Genomic DNA, 18,345 nt, shown 5'->3' on the forward strand with positions numbered 1-18,345 from the left:
TGACCACTCATTTCCTGAGTGACCTAGTCCCTTTAGTTTTGTGGACCTCAATTTCCTGACCTATCAAATGGGTAGGTAACTATTGCTTGCTCCATGCATGGGTGTAGGTCATGGGAGATCGGAGTTGCTATTGAGGATCAGGGGAGACTCTGGATGGGAGCGGGGAGCATCCTTGGTAGGCTGGAGTAGGGGTCCATGAGAACAGCCAGCCTCTGACCCCATGCCCACTTCCCTGTTCCCCCAAACCTTCTGGATCTTCTCCAGCTGCTTCTGTGTGTCGACCACAATGATGTTGGCGCGGCAGTCACGGGCGATATATTGGCAGGCCTCAGGAGAGCTGGTCGTGTAGATGCCGGTGACAATGCCACTGAAGGAGATCCGGGAGGATTCATATCTGGGCAGGTGCCAAGGGGGCATCCCCTGGCCTTCACTCCCCATAACTGTATCCCCCGGCCCTAAAGAGCTCCCATGGCCAGAGCAGCCAGGGTTCCCTTGTCATCTCAGCACAGGTACCCCTGGCAGAGAGGGGACAAGAGGAAGGTCCCAGGGAGAGAAGGGATGTTGGGAATGGGGGACCACTAAAAAGAGAAAGTGATCCTTTTTCTATTTTCTGCCTACCACCAACCCACTGGAGATACCACCCACCCCTACCCAGCCACTTACCCTGCAAATACTGTGCCCACTGCCGAGAAGAACCACTCTGGGGAGTTGAAGCCGAGAATGGCCACGCTGTGGGCTCGCTCCAAGCCAAGCTCCAGGTCAAAGGCAGACAGTATAGGTCAGCCAGGCAGGGAAGGGGGCCTCACCCCACCTCCCCTGTGCCCTGGGACCCTGCAGGTTTATCCCAATCAGAGATCCCTCTGGGGGATCACGCAACAACCCTTGTGCTCCCTCCCAGGGCTTTCCTAGGGAATCCAGCCCAGCACACGAGGCTTCCCAGGCCTCCTTGAATGTGATATCAAATGTAAAGCTTTATGGAGTTCCTGGTACATGAGGAAGGCTCAATAGATATAAAATCCTCAGTAGAGGTCCCAGCACAACGTATTCGTTCAATGAATGGGGATGTTTTTTAAGATTATGACTTCTAAGGGCCTCCTTTGGCAGGGAGTCAGGGAGGAGGCCTTTGAGGGCCCAAGCTGGAAGGCAGGTCTGGGGAGAGGAAAGGACATGCTCTGAGGGGCTCCTCACCTTCAGGAAGCCCTTGGCGACTTTGCGGGCAATCAGGTAGTACTGAGAGTAGGAGACGTGCTCCCACTTGCCCTGGCGCTTGAAACCCAGAGCACTGAGGTCCCCATATTTGTCCAGGGCCTCATAGAACATCCGATGCACGGTGTAGGGAAGCTGTGGGCAGCAGGGGTCCAAGCGCAAGCGGACACGCCCATCGGCCCGAGTCGTCCATAGTGCTTCTTCTGCAGGGAAGAGACCACAGCTTGGTCAGGCCCTTTTGGGGTTGTCTCCAGGGGAACTGCTCCTGTCCTGGGAAGAACTTCCCTGCCCTACTGGTGCTAGAGGAGGAAGTCAGACTCAACCTTCAAAGATGAGCAGAGTTTAGGGATGCAGCAAGGAAGAGGAGACGCTGAACTTCCAGACCTCGTTCACCCCAGCAGGGGTTTGCCTCTCAAGTTTGGGTGGCTGGCCTTGGAGCTTGCACTGTCTGGGAAGAGTAGGACTGTCAGAGCTCAAGGGTATTCTTGCTTTCTGGGAATGGGTGGGGACAGGTTCAGTTGGACAGAAGGTCAGAGCATTAAGGAGAGAGAGCATCCCAAGGACCTTGGGGGTGGTGAGCTGGAGACCAGCAGGTCCTGGTTCCTAACATGTAAAGTCTTCAGTGCTGGAAAGTAAGAGCAGCAGACTGCTCATTCCACCTCTCTTGAGCCCTCTCACCCAGGCTTCATAGGATGGGCTTGGAGAGGCCCCATTCACACATGGGTGGCTGCAGCTCAGACAGGTCAGGCACTTGCCCAAGGTCACACACCAAGGAGTGGCAGAGTCAGGACTCCAACACAGATGTGCCTGATGCTTCAGCCCATACTTGGGACACTTATTGAGGCACCACCCAGCCTCTGTGGCTTTCTTACTCTGTATGGCAGATGGGGACACAGACTGGCAGTTTAGTACGTGAGATTTCAGGCCAGCATCTCACCCTTGAGTCTGTTTCCTCAGGGGAAAGGTGGAGATCCCATTCTCAGAGTCAATTTGATGGTTGAAACAAATAGTGTACATCAAAGAGCCCTGGTATATAGTTGGTGCTCAATAAATGCACTTTCCTTCTTCCTCCTTTTCCAAGTTCTTCAAATTGTTTGAAAAGGAAGGTTGGGGCTAGTGTTATGGCTCGTGGTAGAGCGCTCGACTCACAAGTGCAAGGCCCTGGGTTTGATTCTTAGCACCACATCAAAATAAATAAAATAAAGTTAAAAAAAAAAGGAAGATTGGATGAGTGATCTAGACCCTTTGAGCATGACCACAGAGAAAGGAAGGGGCAGGGTTGGCCAGGACAAATGGGGTTGCACTGCTTTCTGCTGGCCAGACCCCCACCAGTTATCCATTTTGGAGGTGGCCCTGAAGCCAGAATTAGACAGGCAGTCAGTATAGATAGGTAAATAGAGTCAGGTCAGATCTAGTTAGGCCAATTTTGAGTGAGTCCTGGGAAGCTGGAGACTGTCCCCTGAGGGATTGAAATATTCCTTCCTTCAGAGCCCTTCCTCCACCCTTATCAAGAATCTCCCCCTGCTCCAACCTGTTGCTAAGGTAACCTGTCCCAGGAATTGCCCCTCCTACAGGGAGCTATTAATTGTTGATTAATGTGTCCTGGGCTGCTCCATTCTGCCCTTCCTCCTTCAGCCCACCTGTTTCCTACCTTTTGGCCAGCCCACCCGAGCATTCCTGGGCCAAGTCAAATGCCTAGTCAGTATGCAGGAAGGAGAAAGATAAGGGGAAGAGGGCAGGAGAACAAAGGAAAACTAGGTCTATAAAAAAGGCAAAGCACTCTCGCTTTTTGGGATACCAGGATACCAGCTATGGCCTCCTCCCTCCCAGAAGAAGTCTATGTTGTCCCTTTTTAAATAAGCCCTGCTTTATATGCTGGCCTCGGCCTGCTTCTCTACTGTTCAAACTTCAGCATGTGAGGAAGCAGAACTCCACAGATAACCGGGGGTATCAGCATCAACAGGGTGCCCTGTCATTGGTCTTTATCCAAGTTAGAGGACTGGATGCCCTCATCCCTTCTCTTTGATACTCTCAGGTTGCATGCAGACTCTGAGGTTGGCAGAAAGAGGTAATATCTGGGGTCAGAGGTAGGACAGACCATTTCTCTTCTTCTGGAGGGCCAAGTGTTGGGGACAAGGGGACATATCCAGATCCAAATAAGAGAAGAGAATATGCCTAAGGCTACAATTCCAGATACTCAGGAGGCTTCCGCAGGAGGATCACAAGTTCAAGGCAAGTCTCAGCAACTTATCAAGGCCCTAAGCAACTTGTTGAGGCCCTATCTCAATAAAAAGTAAAAAGTGGCCAGGGATTGTGGCTCAGCGGTAGAGCACTTGCCTAGCAAGGGCAGGACACAGGTTTGATTCTCAGCACCACATAAAAATAAAGGCATTGTGTTGTGTCCATCTACACCTAAAAAAATAAGATAAAATAAAAAAATAAAAAGTGCTGAGATGTAGCTCAGTGATAGAGCATCTCTGGGTTCAACAATCTCCAGCTCCAGAGGCAGGGGTGGGGGCAGTGTGCCTCTGTATATATGAGGCAGGAAGGTGACAGTTTGTGGGAAATGCAGATTGGGCCAGGGGAGGGCAAAAGAGAGGTCATTCATCAACAGCGCTGTATTGGTAGAAGACATCCTCCACCCCCTACCTGTTTGGGACTGAGTTCCCTGGGCTGGCCACTGCTGGAATCCAGTGCATTTGGGCTGCTGACCCTCCTCCAATCCCTCCTCACACTTCCCCAAATTCTTTTTCTACATCCTGCAACCTCAACCTGGGCAGACCCTATGATCAGCTTCAGAGTCTCCAACTCCTGCTTTTTGCTAAAGTCCATGAGAAAGCACAAAGATGGAAGCAGGAAGGACCATGGAGCCAGGGAAACTTGGGTTCCAAACCCTGATTCTGTTACTCCCTGCCATGACCTGACAAGCCATTCTCCTCTTGGCAGCCCTGTAAGCAGGTAGAATGATCTGAGAATGGGAAGGGGTTGGCAGGGAGAAGCTGGAGCTGAGACTTGCTTTGAAGCTGGAGCCCTTGTGCCAGTGAAGATGTAAGATGTACAGCCGTGTTGGCAAACAGTTTAGCAGTTTCTCAATGCATTATAGACTTATCACACTGCAGCAATTCCATTCCTGGTATTTACCCAAGAGAAACAAAAACACACATCCCTGCAAAGACTTATATACATATATTCATAGCAGCATTGTCTATAATGTAAACATTATATTGTTTATGTAAACATTATTTATATATAGTCAAAAAATGTTAACAACCCAATGTCCATAGACTGGTGAATGGAAAACAAAATGTGCTTTATCTCTATAGTGGGATATGATTACACGCTAAAAAGGAATAAAGCTATACTGGCTGCAACACGAATGCAACTCAAAACATGTCCAGTGAAAGAAGCCAGATGCAAAAAACGATGGGTCATATGATTACATTTGAATGAAGTACCCATAAAAGACAGAAGCACATTAGTGGTTGCTTGGGGCTGGGGGTGAGAGTGAGGAGTGACCCCAACACAAGTGCAAGAGACCTTTTGGGGAGAAACATTCTAGAGTTGGATTTTGGTGATGATTGTGCAAGTCTATAAATTTGCTAAAAATCTTTGAATTGCACATTCAAATGGATAAATTTGATGGCATATAAATTACACTTAAATAAAGCTGCTTTAAAAAAAAAAGGAAGAAGAATGTTTACCTCCCAAACAGTGCAAGAACCCTAGGGAAGGCCCAGGTAGTGTGCATGGAACCTGTATCCTGTCTTTGCCCCTCTGCCAATTCTTCCTTCCTCAGCACTAAGTCTTCCTGCTGCTCAGCTTAGAAAAGGTAATTTCCTTCTGAGGCACTTATAGAAACTCATGCACCACTGCACTCACCTCTTCCCCAGGGTTGCCAAGACCAGCAGAGGTAAGTTCAAGCCTTGTGATATGGTCCTAAATCCTCCCTCAAGCCAAATTTCTTAACTTGAACATTCATCATCTTTTTTTTTAATATTTAATTTTTAGTTGTAGTTGGACACAATATCTTTATTTTATTCATTTATTCTTATGTGGTGCTGAGAATAGAACCCATGGCCTCATATGTGCTAAGTGAGCGCTCTACCACTGAGCCACAACCCCAGCCCCTCATCATCTTTTTTAAAAATTTTTTTAATAAAAATATGATACTTGTTCTAAGAAACATAAAACAATTCAGTAGTCTATGATATAAAAAGTGATAGGTTCGGGGCTAGGATTGTGGCTCAGCAGTGGAGTGCTCACCTAGCACGGGCAGGACCCAGGTTCGATCCTCAGCACCACATAAAAATAAAGGCATTGTGTTGTGTCTATCTACACCTAAAAAATAAATTAATATTAAATAAATAAATAAATAAAAAGTTATAGGTTTGTCTTATACAAATATAAAGCTAGGTTTTATTTTGTTGTTGCTGCAGTTATTATTTTTTTAGTTATTTTATAAGTAAAATAAATATATTTTACAATATATTTATTTAACTTATTTAACTTATATGCATATTTTACATATATATATTTACAATATATTATTTTTACTTATAAAATAACTTACTTATAAAATTACTGGGGGGTGTGCTTGGAGCCTTGGGGCCTCATGCAATTGAGCCACATCCCCAGCTCTGCTCTGTGTGTGTGTGTGTGTGTGTGTTTTAGTTAAAAAGGGGGGAGTCATACTATTAACATATTAATCAAGGGTAGCTAACTCAAAATGTCCATGAGACGTTTTGGTGGCTACTGTATCAGCACCATAATAAATAATGTATAATAATAAATAATAAATGAATAAAGTGCTCTAGGATTTGCAAGTGAAACCAGAGGCACAGTCTTTATTTTCACAAAGAAACAGGCTCCTTCCTATCTTCCTTGAGATGCACAGCCATCAAGGTCCACATTTTGTTTCTCTGCCTTTGATAGAAACCCTGAACAGCAAGATATTTCTCTATTATGAGAAAAGTTTCAGAGATCTATTGTACAACACGATGGCTGTAATTAATAACAATATGTTATATTTTTGAAAATAGCTAAGGATAGATTGTGTTCTTATTACAAAAAAAAGTCTGTGAAGCAATGCATATATTAACTGGCTCAGTTCAGCCATTCCACAATGGAACATCCAAATTGTATGTATTTGTGGGGGGCCAATATATTTGGAAATATGTATATGTTTCCAAATATGTTGGCCCCCCACAAATACATACAATTTTAATTTGTCAATTAAAAAAGAAATAAAATATTTTAAAAAGGAAAACAAAGCAACAATACAAGAGCGATGATAATTGTACTGACCAGCCTCAGTGTCAAGGAGACAACGGAGATTGGTGGGGACTGAGCACGTAGGAGAGTGTGCGCCCCATTAAAAAGGGATGTTGCTCCACAGATGTAGGATTGGTGCCCAGTAGGAGTGGAGACCAAGAGTTACCAGAAATCTGTGCATTTATATTTTTTAATTATGATTTTATTTGAATTCTTAAATATTTTTACAATATTATGTGCACTGAATCAAACATGGCCATTTGCCAAAGTGTCCCTCTTTGGCTTTGGTGACATCCATGTGTCTTTCTCTTCATGTGTGTAGGTTCATTTGGCTGCATAATATGCTATTATTGAAACTTATCAAGAATATCAAGTGGTTTCCTCACCTATTTCCCCATTATTTTCCAGTTTTCAGCCCTTGAGCTAGGCTTTCCAGAGGCTAGATTTTTACGATTGGTATCACTGTATCAGAAGAAAAAATGCTTAAAACTTTTGGGAGAATGGTGCTGGGTGTCTCAGCCAGGGCCTCCTGTATGCTAAGCATGAGCTCTGCTCCTGAGCTACATCCTCGGTGTGTTTAAAATTTTAAGGATGTTTTTGGACATAGTTCTTCATCTAATCTTCTTCCTCTATTAACTACATGGCTCTGTCTTTTTCCTGTTGTAATCCTGGGGTTTTGTGTGAAGTCATCTCACATTCATCTTAGCCCAGCTGTTTCCTGATGGATGTGAGAGCCCTGACCCTTATAAGACCCCAACAAGGCAACAAGGCTCACTGGCCAGCAGCTTGGCTTCGCCGGCTTGTCGACAGGACCAGTGGAGCCAATAGGACCCGTTGAAGCCCCTAGACCAGCCAGAAGCGGAGACTCTATGGGAAAGGGCCTGCCCTCCCTTTCCTGAGGCCCCAGTATTTTCCACAAGAAGGATTTAGCAAAGTCACAACTTCTACCAAGCCCCTGCCATTGTCAGGTGGACTTTGTGCCATTTTGTTGTGTGCCCACAACCTTCTGTCACCTCCTAGATAAAGCTGTTGGTCTCAGAGAGACTGAGTGCAGGCAGAACTGGGATCCAAACCACACAGTCTGTCGCCCACACAATCTGTCGCCCCAATCCACCCATTCTCATCAGGCCTGCTGCCACAGGTGGTGATCTTCACGGTGAACCCCAGCACCCACATTCTCTGGGAAAGGACCATCATGCCTCCTGCCTAAGTCCTGGGCGGGGGTCCAGACAGGGTAACCTTGGGCAGCCATGGTTTCTAGCCACTGGCCTTTTCAACACTCCTGAGGCACCTGGAATGACCTTTCTAATTCAGAGCTGTCCTGCTCAAAAGCCTCCTCAGCTTTCCTTGGCCACAGGGTGACATCCACCATGGCCTCTCAGACAGGCCCTCCCCAAAGCGGTTCACTTGCCTTTCTGGGACTTAACACACCCTCACGGCCAGCCTTCCCAGGTCTCTTTCACTCCCTGTCTTGTGCCTTTGCCTGTGCTCTGACTCTGGCTAGAATGCCCTTCCCTGCATCACATGGTCACTTTCTACAGGGCTTCAGGGTCCACGCCTCCTCATGGAAGACTTTGGTGCCTGCGTCTAACCGAGTGCCGAGTCCTGGTCCAGCTACCTCTGCTGCCACACTGGAGCTCTCCAGGGCGGGTTGCCTCCAAGGGTCCTGATCGCCAGCAGCAGCCTGGCCCAGAGTAGAGGCTAGAGGGTCTTTACAGAAGAAGGAGTTGGTCTCTTTCCATCCCAGTCCCAGGAGAGCTGGGCCAAGTGACTGTGTCTCATCTTTCTCTGCCTCACCTTTGTCCCTGAAGATGGCCTGATCATGAGGCAAAACATTTTGCTGTCCAGGTGCAGTGAGTGACACCTGCAGAGCAGGTGCACATGCCAGGACATGCCAGGCTGAATCGCCATCCTGTTGGGCCAGGTGAGGCCCTAGCTGTTCATTGTCCCTCTGACCTGAATCCACCACAACTCACTGGCCTCTCAGTTTCTGGTGTCAGCTGCTGAGCCTGCCCTTGGACTTGAGAACTGAAGGAAGGGAGGATAAACAAATCCCCCATCCTCCCTGATTCTCATGTCCATGCATTCCCATCTCTGAGCCTATGCTCAGTGCCCACTTCAACTTCCAACTTTGTGGATGAAGAAGAAATCTCTGGAGAATGAGTTAGAAAGCCTCAGCTCAAGCATTAGCTTGTGCCAAATGTAAGAAAGAGCAATCTGAAGGGTCCCTTGACTCTGACTCTGACTCTCACATGTGCTGAGCCTTGGATAGTGGCTCTGCTATCCAACTACACGAGTGAATTCAGGGCTCCAAGCCCTGGCCATAGGTCTATGAAGTTGCTATGCAGGAATGCAGACCAGCAAGAGTGTTGTGTAGGTGGTGAGTGACACAATCAGAGCCTCTCTCATACAGAGTTTGGAAGTGTCTTGCAGATATTAGAAGGGACAAGCTTAGATAAAGAGGTGGTAGAAATCAGAGCATAGTGTGTGGAGTGGAGAGAAGCAGAGGGTAGCAACGATGCAGAGAGGAACCATGTTGCTCCAGCAGGCAACCATGGAGGCCTACATATTTCCACTCCCACTGGTCTCTTTCTGAGCCTCTTTTCTTCCCTACCTGTCCTCTTGATAACTCCCATTTCCTGAAGCCACCTGAACCCACATACCAACCTCTCTACCTCCCAAGGATTCTCCTGAAGGAAAAGACCTGAAGCAATAAAGATATAGCCAGGCAAACAGGCAGTCCCCATGCATGGTGGGACCTAAATTGATACCCCTTTCCCAGGGATTATTGGCAATGAATATCAAAGGACTTGAAAAAAGACTGTCCTTGGAACCAGGAACCACACTTTTAAGAAGTTATGCAAGGGAGACAACCAGAGTCAAGTACCCTAAGAATGTCGGGATAGGCATCTTTACAGCCCCAGGGCCTAAGAGGAGACTGGTAAAATTTATTATGGTAGGGCCATAGCATGGATTTCCATGGAGCCAGTAAAATAAGATGTTAAAAAAAATACTTGATGATATTAAGAAAGGTTCACAGTACAGTATCAAGGTAAAAAAGAAGCAAACAGCATATAACGTGTGTAGATGAAAGTGAAAATATTTGCATCAACATAGTGTGGCTAAGAGGCTTAGCATATTGTAGGGCCCAAGATTTGGCTCTCTAGCCTTTCTTACTAGATTTGGCCTCTGGTGTAAGCATTAGACTTGCAAAAGGTGTTAGCCAAAAACACAAATAAAATAAAGCATGTGATATTTCTACCCCCTCTGGAGTACAGCCTGAGCCCTCAGGAGATGGGTCATCCTTGAGAAGTGAGGGCAGGGAGTATATAGTACATGGAGATGGTGCTTTCACAGATAAGGAAACTGAGTCAGGGGAGGCATGGATGGCCAACATCACAGCAAATTAGGGGGAGGGTTGGGACAAGTTCTAGATTGGTCCTGGAAACTGCCTTGTGTCCAGTGATTGGGGGGAGGGGGAGAAACTGGGCAGTGAATGTGGTATAGCTATGGGCTATGGTAGGTGGCTCAGAATCAAGCAGGAGGAAGGCATCATCTGCCGGCCCAGTTCTGCTGTGGGCACCTCTCTTGGCCATCTATCTAGGGGTGAGTGATCTTCTAGGGCAGGAAAGACTTAAGAAATCAGGTTGGGTTGTCAGTGTTTGAAGGACCCCTCATCTCCCCCATCAAAGTTCAATAGGGGCACAACCATCATCTCTGTCCCATGTCCAAACTAAGATCACTGCTGCAGTCATAGTCAAGAACACCACCAGGACCAAGTCGAGATCTCTAGCACCCAGCAAGGCTCCCATAATGCAACCAGAACTGACTTCAAAAAGCAACCAAAGCCGGGTGCGTGGCGCATGCTTGTAATCCCAGCCGCTTGGGAGGCTGAGCAGAAGAATCACGAATTCAAAGCCAGCCCCTGCAAGGGCAAGGCATAAGCAACTCAGTGAGACCCTGTCTCTAAATAAAATACAAAATAGGGCTGGGGATGTGGCTCAGTGGTCAAGTGTTCCTGAGTTCAATCCCCGGTACCCAAAAAACAAACAAAACCAAAACAAACAAACAAACAAACACCAAAATCAGGTCTAAAATGCAGCCAGGAACCTAGCTAGCCCGTAGCCTGTGCCAACCACCACAGCCCCGGCACACAGCTCAGGCACCCACCTCACCCACCAAGACCAAGTGTCTGAGTGCTTCTGGTGGTCTTCCCCCAAGCCCAGGCTATATTTCTGCCACCTTCCTCTTCCTCCTGCTCTTGTGTTGACCACTGACTTGACTGGACCCTGGCCTTTTTTTTTTTTTTAAATCATTCTGCCCACTATGCTGGGAACAGCTAGGCAGGCAGAGATCTAGGTTCTCTGGGATTCTGAAGGGAGGCATCTGCACAGCAGAAAAAAATTACTCAATTTGCTGGGAAGGAGAAAAACACCAGCTCAGAGAGAGGGAAGCCAGTAGGGGGCTGGGGGTGGGGTGGTGTTTTCTGTAGTCTGTGGGAACAGCTTTAGCAAAGGAGTGCATTGTGCAGATGGAGGGATAGAACCAGGTGGCACTCTGGCCACGCACTGATCTCTCTCCAAGAGTGCTCTCTCAAGGCACCAGATGCCACAGCCCCTCCTCCAGTGGCTAGGAGGGCCTCTCTCCACACAGGAACTCTGGCACCAGCACAGCCCCATGCCAAGCAGTCTTGGGAATATAGAAGACAAAGAAGTCACACTGACCTTAGGACATGACAAAAGATAAGGATAAGCCTGGCACAGAACAAACTGTCAGGACTTTAGCAATGTGGTACAGAATGTACTGACCGAATGGCTGCTGATTTTGTTCTGTGCTTGGTGGGAGAAGACCTTGCAGCTGTCAGCCACTCCCCAGCCTTCTTGCTGAAGGGTCAAGAGCTCTGAGTTTGGGTCACTACAGTTACAGTAACCCTGAGCAGACAGATCCTTGTCATCCCCGGGCCTCTCTCCTCATCTGAATTACAGTGAGGATAGACAAAATAACCCTCCAGGTCACTGTTCTAGGTTTGATGGCCTGCCCCCATGGTTCCACATATCCTGGCCTGGACCACCGAGTTGGGGTGCTGAGATGGGCTGGGCTGCCCCTGTGGTAGGAAGACTTAGGAGGAGACCCTGGGTTGATTGTCCACCTACTGGGGAGGAGTGAGGTCTGGGAGATGAGTTCAGACCTTCCCTGCACAGGCAGGGTCACAAAAGGGGACAGTGGGTGGAAGACACCAAGCAGAATATGAAGAATGTCCAGGCAGGGGCAGAGTGGGTTCCTTGACCCCTGTGGAAAGGTCTCTCCAAGGATCCCCAGAGGCTGGCAGGACATGGATCACCATCCATTTCCATTTCACAGAATAGGAATCACCTACCCTTGTTTCCTCCCACTTTTGGGAAGTCCTTCCTACCTTCCTCCAGTCCCACCCCACCAAAGGCTGAAGCAACAGTTGGTCCTTTGCCTCCTACTGTTCCTTAGCCCTCTTCTTGATCCTCAACCTCAGACTGTGATCTCCCGAAGGACAAGGTAGTATCCTGCTCCCTCCTGGTTCCCCAGCTCATAGCTCCAGCCCGAGACACCACTTATACCCTTAGGACATTGATGAGGATGGGAGCAAGGGACAGAGGGAGGCACAGCAAGATCCCTGGGCCTTCAAGAGCCTTACTGGGCTGCAGACCAAGCAGGGCTGAGCATCTGGCTTCCCAGTCTTTAGCTCGGTGCTCTCCAGTGTGTGCTGGAATTTCCTAGGGAGACTGGGGGTGGAGAGCTGGCCCTGGGCAGCACCTCTACTAGCTCCGGTCCCAGAAGTTGCTCTCCTAGGTCCCCTCCCCTTCTTCAGCCTGGGTTCATGCTCAGCCTTGAAAGGCTAGAAAGAAATGTGTCCCAGGACCTGGCACAAGGCTGCCTTTGTGTGGAGGTCAGATTCCAGTAGCTCCATGGCCTGGCTCACTGGGGCTGCTCCCTGGGAGCGCAGCTGTTTGGGCAACTTTGGAGCCTAGCCTGGGGCCCAGAGTCAGAGACCCTCAAGCTTCTTGGGAATTCAAGGAGACTACGTAGCTTCCAAGGACTCCAGGTGAACCCTGATTCCTATAGGCAAGACTCTAGGAGCTCCTCTGAGAGGCCACCAGCTCAGCAGTCAGGTAGTATGGAAGCAGGAGCTAGCCAGACCTGGAGGGGGCCATACTGTGCATGACACAGTCAGTCTAGTTCCCAAAGAGACAGGATGGCCAGTTAAGAGTTTTTGTTGTTGTTGTTTTTAAGTACTGGGAATTGAACTCAGGGGGCAATGGACCACTTAGCCACATTCCAGCCCTATTTTGTATTTTATTTGGAGACGGTGTCTCACTGAGTTACTTAGCACCTTGCTAAATTGCTGAGGCTGGCTTTGAACTCATGATCCTCCTGTCTCAGCCTCCTGAGCTGCTGGGATTATAGGCATGTGCCACCAAACCTAGCAAGAGCTCCATTTTTAGTAAACTCTGTGACTCAAAGAAAATCAGTAAGCCTCTCTGAGCTGTTTACTCTCTCAAATGAATGGCCAATGTACTTTCCCCACAGCTGCAATAAGATAAAATGAAAGACTTAAGAAAGTCCTTTAGCACAGGGCCCAGCTCATAGTGAATGTTCAATGAAAGTTTGCTCTTCCTACTAAGGGTCAGTTCTGCAGGAGAGGACATTCAGCCTTATCCCAATCCTACAGATGCCCCTCTCCAGGTCTTTGAAATGGAAAGTTGCCTTTTCTAAATCTTATGAAAAGTGCGTTGAGAAAGAGCAGCTTCAAGCTCCCTCTCAATCTGTGACTGCTCCCATCCCCTACTCCAGCAGCACTGAGAGCCCAGGGCCCTGGAACTTCTGGGCAGACGATGAGGTCAAGGACTCCTAACTACAGGCCTGGCACACAGTGGGCATTCAGTCTGTGCAGCCCCATCCCAGCACCTTCCCCTCGCCCAGGGCACCAGGGTTGCATTAGAGGACTGGGGAGAATGTGGCTATACACCAGGTCTGTGGGAGCCCAGGAGCTGTTCAGCACTGCTGGGGCATCACCTAGGGTCCCCTGGGACCCTCTGCTCCCAGTGCCTGTTGACAGCCATGGTGTCCAAAGGCCCGTTAGTTCCTCCCAGACTGTCCCTTCCTTCTTAGCACCATCCCCAGAGGCTGAACCCAAAGGGCAGACCATGCAGCCCAGACCCAGGCCTAGATGGACAAAAGGTTCCAAGGACACCTGGAGATCCTGTTCATCTCTGATATCCCCCTGACTCCCCAGTTTCCAGAACACAGGCCTGCCTTCCTCTGCCTGTCCCTGCCCTCAGACTGGCAGTTCTTCAGGGGCAGAAATGGGTGTGTTTAGCTCAGCAGTCCCCAAAGCCCAGCACACAAGAGGAGGTCCTGGTGCACATTTAGCCAGGCCATCCCTGACAGTCTCCTATAGTCCCAATAAATTAGACTGAGGTGGCCCTGCCACTGCCTCTGCAGTGGCCTACCCAACCTAGCCCAGCTACTCTCCAGCCCCTCTGTTTAAAAGCTGACCACTCCTGTGCCATTGCTGCAGATCTGTCATGTGACAATGACTCTAATTGAACAACTGAGGCACCCAGGGCTGCTCCAGGCACTTTTCAGGGGCTCCAGGGGACACTGAGCTTGCCATATCAGCCCCCTTCCTGCACTTGAGTTACAAGAAGACCAGTGCTACCTTCACACCCAGCACTCCCCAAGCCCCAGGGCTTCACTGTGCCCACGTCCCCTGAAACTGACACATGCCCCTTGAGTGCCCCAGGGAAGCGATTAGGGAGTCTTGGGTGTCTGGACCGTAGCCAGCAGTGGGGCTGTCTGAAGAGGCCAGCAAGTCAGTGGGGTGTCCCACACATCCTGGGAAGATAGACACTGAGGCTGCCTGGGCCTTGCCGGGCCCATTCCTGGCCTCCTCCTAAGCCTTTCAAACCACTCTCTGAAACCAGGGAGTCCCCACTTAGGCCTACTTCCTTCTTCACCTCTGAGGAGGGGCAAGAGAGGCAACGTCTACCTCTGGAAGGCACCTCCCCCCTCAGCCAGACCACCAAGCCCACCCCGAGACACTCAGCCTGGGAGAAGGACGTCTTGCCTGATGGTAGCAGCAAACCCAGCTGGAGCAAGGGGACTGGCATTTGGTCTCCAAGGAGCTGAGTGGCCTGGGGAATGGAGTGCCCAAAGCCCTGACCCAGGGTCTCCATTATTATACTTCTGTACACCTTAGTGTCCTCGCTGAGAATGAGCATAGTGACCAGTGTCCTTTAACCCATGACGATGCTGAGATATAGCAGAGGAGGCCTGGCCCTGGCCTTGTCCTCTGCCCTCATCCCAGGTTCCAGGAAAACCTGGTCAGAAGAAACCCCAAGGAAAGAGGACTCAGAACAAAGGCCCGATACCTGCCCTGCTTCCCTGGCCCTCTGTTCTGGCCTCATCACTTTGCTGGTTCAGAGACCCTTGGAACTGGCCCTTCTCCAGCGAGTCTCACTCCAAACACTATTGCCCACTCTCCTCAGCCATTTGTCCTCTAGCTGTGAGCAAAATGGCCACGCTGAGCTCCAGGACATTCTACAAGTCATGCCAGTCCAAACATGGCACCCAACAGGCAACCTGTCTTCTCTGCAGCCAATTTCCACCCAGGACAGGTGGCCTGGGGTGGGGGTGTCAGCCTGCCTGCTCTAAAGTCGGGCCTGCAGCTGCCCCAGCCAGGAAGTCCAGCAACACAGGGAACACTCTGCCCCTGAGAGGTGACCCAGGCCAGGGGCAAGAGTTAAGGTCCCAGGGCAGCACTGATAGCAGGAGGAGGGACCCTCTGTGTTAGGCACTTACTCTTTCTTTTTCTTTAAAAAAAAAAAAAAAAAAAAAGCTGTTGTTGCTACAATGTTGTTGTGCAGCCAATAAAGTGAACAAAAACTGTATTGTTCCTGTTATTATCTTTCAAATAACTTTTCAGGGTAAATGATAACTCTCTCTTCCTTAAGATGTACATATCTAAGAGGAAGGTCACTAAAAGAGCATGTGACTTTCCAGCCTTCAAAATAAACCCTGCTAGCCTCCACCCATCTGTCAGCCCTGTGCTCCAGTTATCCAGGCCAAAACCCCAAGGTGCTGCTTATCTGTGCTTCCGATGTCCCCCAGCAACCCCAGCAGCTGTGATTTGGCCTGGAGGAAGCTCTGGCTGTACCCATCCCCTGGCTTCTCTCCTTCCCGACCTTACTGAAGAACTCTTCCCCCACTCTCTTCCGCCATGCCTGGCTCTGATGGTGTCATTAGTGGCCATGAGGGAAGAGCTTGGTGGGGTCCCTGGGAATGTGGAGATGGCAGGGTTTGAGCCTGCCCCTCCCCCAGTTTTATGCAGTGCTCGGCAGAGCCTCCTGTAGCACCCCAGCGTAGTTCCAACCTCCCTCCAGCCTGCCCTGCCCCGCCCAGCTCACCTGGACAGTCCAGCTGGGCATGCTTGGTCTTCTTAGGGGTGGAGAACTCAAGATCATGGCTTAACGACTCTCTGGAGAGCGTCTGCCTGTCTGTCAGGGAGCTGGTGGGGGTTGGGGAAACAGTCATTAGAACATGGTGCATGACCTGGGCTCCAGACTCTGACCCGGCACAGACCTCAGCACCCCCAGGAACCATCTAAGAGAGGGTCCCGACGGGGGCCAGGGGAGGAGACTTCAGTCCTTGCCAGGTTAACACTGCTCTCCCCAGCCACCCGCCCTAGGCTCTAAAGGCTCAGTAGAAAAAGAAGTCAAGTCCCCCCCTGCTCTAACATGCTGTGTGACTCTGAGCAAGATCATACATCTGTCTGAGTCTCAGTGTCCCTATCTGGACAAGGAAGGCGTTGGAGTCTGGCACTCTCCCCTCACCCCCCAATACCCACTAGTCCTCAGCCCTGCTTAGAAACTGAGTGGAGCCAAGGACATTGCTGAGATTCTCGGGGGTCCTAAGTGGGTCCCTAAATGAAGGCCTCACCTTCTCAGTGGTGCTTAGGGGTGCACCCCATGTCTGTTCACCTCATGGAGAGAACAGGCATAGACAGGGAAGGCTGGAGCCCAGTGCCATTCACCTTTGCCCCTGGCCCATATTTCTCTTGGTGGCTCTGGATAAAGGGCCTTTTCTCTTAGCCAGCACAGCTCAGACTCCCATTATCATCTCAGCCTCACTGTCCCTTATTGTTTACCTGGCTCCACCTCCACCTCCTGGGTGGATGAGCAGATACGTGTTAGTACACACCTCAGGACCGCATAGGGCTGTAAGATTGCACAACCCGGAGGGACATTACAAAGTCATCAAGTGTGTAAACAGAGCACCCAGGAATTGTGCAGCAGGCAATCTGTGCAACTGGTCACAACAACTCTGAGAATATGTCCCTGGCTCCTGGGAGTCCCATCTATGTGTCAGGGTGGGGTTAACCCCATCCCTGACTAGTTCCCAGGAAGCCAGGCCCATTACCTGCTCTGTGCATTCAGCCTTACTCCTTGCTGGTACTGCAGGTGCAAACTAAGTTTCCGAACACACCTTGGCCCACCTGGCAGCAGTCTGCTTAAGAACCTGGGGTAGGTTTTAAAGCAAAAGACATCAGGAGGTTATGCAGGGGTGAGACCGGGGGAGGGGAAGGAATAGGGCACCGAGCTGGTCCCCCTTCTTGGGACCACAGGGCTGGAGCTGCTCTTCTATTGTTATGGCAACCTGCTGCAGAGGAGACAGGGTGACGGCACATGTTTCTGGGCGAGGCCACTGTGCTGGGCAGAGGGAGGGGGCGTTTTCGGAGTGCTGTGGGACTAGACCATCAGGTACCTCTTCTACTTTCCAGGGTTGTCAGGGACAAGCTGTCCTCACTGGGGGACAAAGAACCCTGTAATGTTCAAACTAACAGCCATGGAGCACTGAGCAGTGTCCCGGTAAATGCAGGGACAGTACACCAGGGGGTTGGGGTCCCCTGCTGAGCATCCAGGGAAGGCACTTCGAACTTGGTTAATGTCCTTGCTCTATGTCAGCCTGTATCTTCAAAAGATGGGGCCTGACAGCAGGACAAACCCTGTTCTTAGAGCTGATAGGCCTTTGAAATCACCAGCTGGTGGGCCACTCCCCAATTAGCAGAGACTGTAATCTCCCACCATCTTAACTGCCTGGTCACAAACAAGAGTGTTTTTAAACCCTCACCATTAAAGGTACAGGCAGCATTTCCCCCACCTAATTAACTTCGTGTAAGGTGGTTCTGGTTTTAAAAATAGCTAAACAAAGACTAAATGAAAAGACAGCCACCTCAAGAAGCCAAGGGCCAAGTGTTGAGGCTGGTGGAAGTGCCCCTGTCCCTGGGGGCCTCTTCCCTGGTGTCCGGCACCCACTGCCCCGAAATCTGTCACTCAGACACAGTTCTTGTCCAGCCACCCTGTTCTGCCTTTTCCCTCACTGGACCCTGGTCCTCCATCAGTCCTTGGTGTGACAGGGACTGCCCACTTACCCTGGTGGCTGGCCCAGGGAGGCTCTTATTCAACTCTTTATGCTTACAGAATTTGGGGTGCCCAATGAAGAGAAAATCGAAACCTAATTTTCCCAAAAGAATTAAGCTTACTCTGCCCGCCAGTGGCTCTGAGGTGGGTCCTCTGAGGGGGACCATGGGGATCAGCATGCGCTGGCCCTCCCTGCTGGCCCTCCCTGCAGCTCTCTCAGAGCTCTACCCAGAGCTGACTTCCTGGCCCACAGAAGTGGGTCAAATGGCGTCACGGCTGGAACCGTCCCTTCCCAGCACGGTGGCTGCCTGAGCTTCCCTTGTCGTCCTTGGCAGAGGCTAGCTTGGTTTTCTTTCTTTTTATTTTTTAACCCTAGCAGTCATTTCTTGCCACCCCCTCTTGCAGAAACCAAATG

At 49.9% G+C, this 18,345-nt stretch overlaps 1 protein-coding gene across 3 annotated transcripts in view; it reads right to left on the minus strand.

Annotated features, from left to right (window-relative positions):
- The window catches only part of Acsbg1 (acyl-CoA synthetase bubblegum family member 1), a 55,132-nt gene that overhangs the window by 17,453 nt on the left and 19,334 nt on the right, over positions 1-18,345 (minus strand). For 2 of the 3 annotated variants that reach the window (XM_040274675.2, XM_040274676.2), the window contains exons 2-6: positions 16,930-17,028; positions 15,918-16,018; positions 1,189-1,409; positions 664-752; positions 247-367 (exon numbers count right to left, since the gene is read on the minus strand). In XM_040274675.2, coding sequence (XP_040130609.2) covers positions 247-367; positions 664-752; positions 1,189-1,409; positions 15,918-16,018; positions 16,930-17,028 — 631 coding nt within the window. The remainder of the gene's footprint in view (positions 1-246; positions 368-663; positions 753-1,188; positions 1,410-15,917; positions 16,019-16,929; positions 17,029-18,345) is intronic. The other variant, XM_005316857.4, reaches the window with a different exon arrangement.

Source organism: Ictidomys tridecemlineatus, chromosome 5 (genome assembly GCF_052094955.1).
Source record: "Ictidomys tridecemlineatus isolate mIctTri1 chromosome 5, mIctTri1.hap1, whole genome shotgun sequence".
Taxonomy (NCBI): Eukaryota; Metazoa; Chordata; class Mammalia; order Rodentia; family Sciuridae; genus Ictidomys; species Ictidomys tridecemlineatus.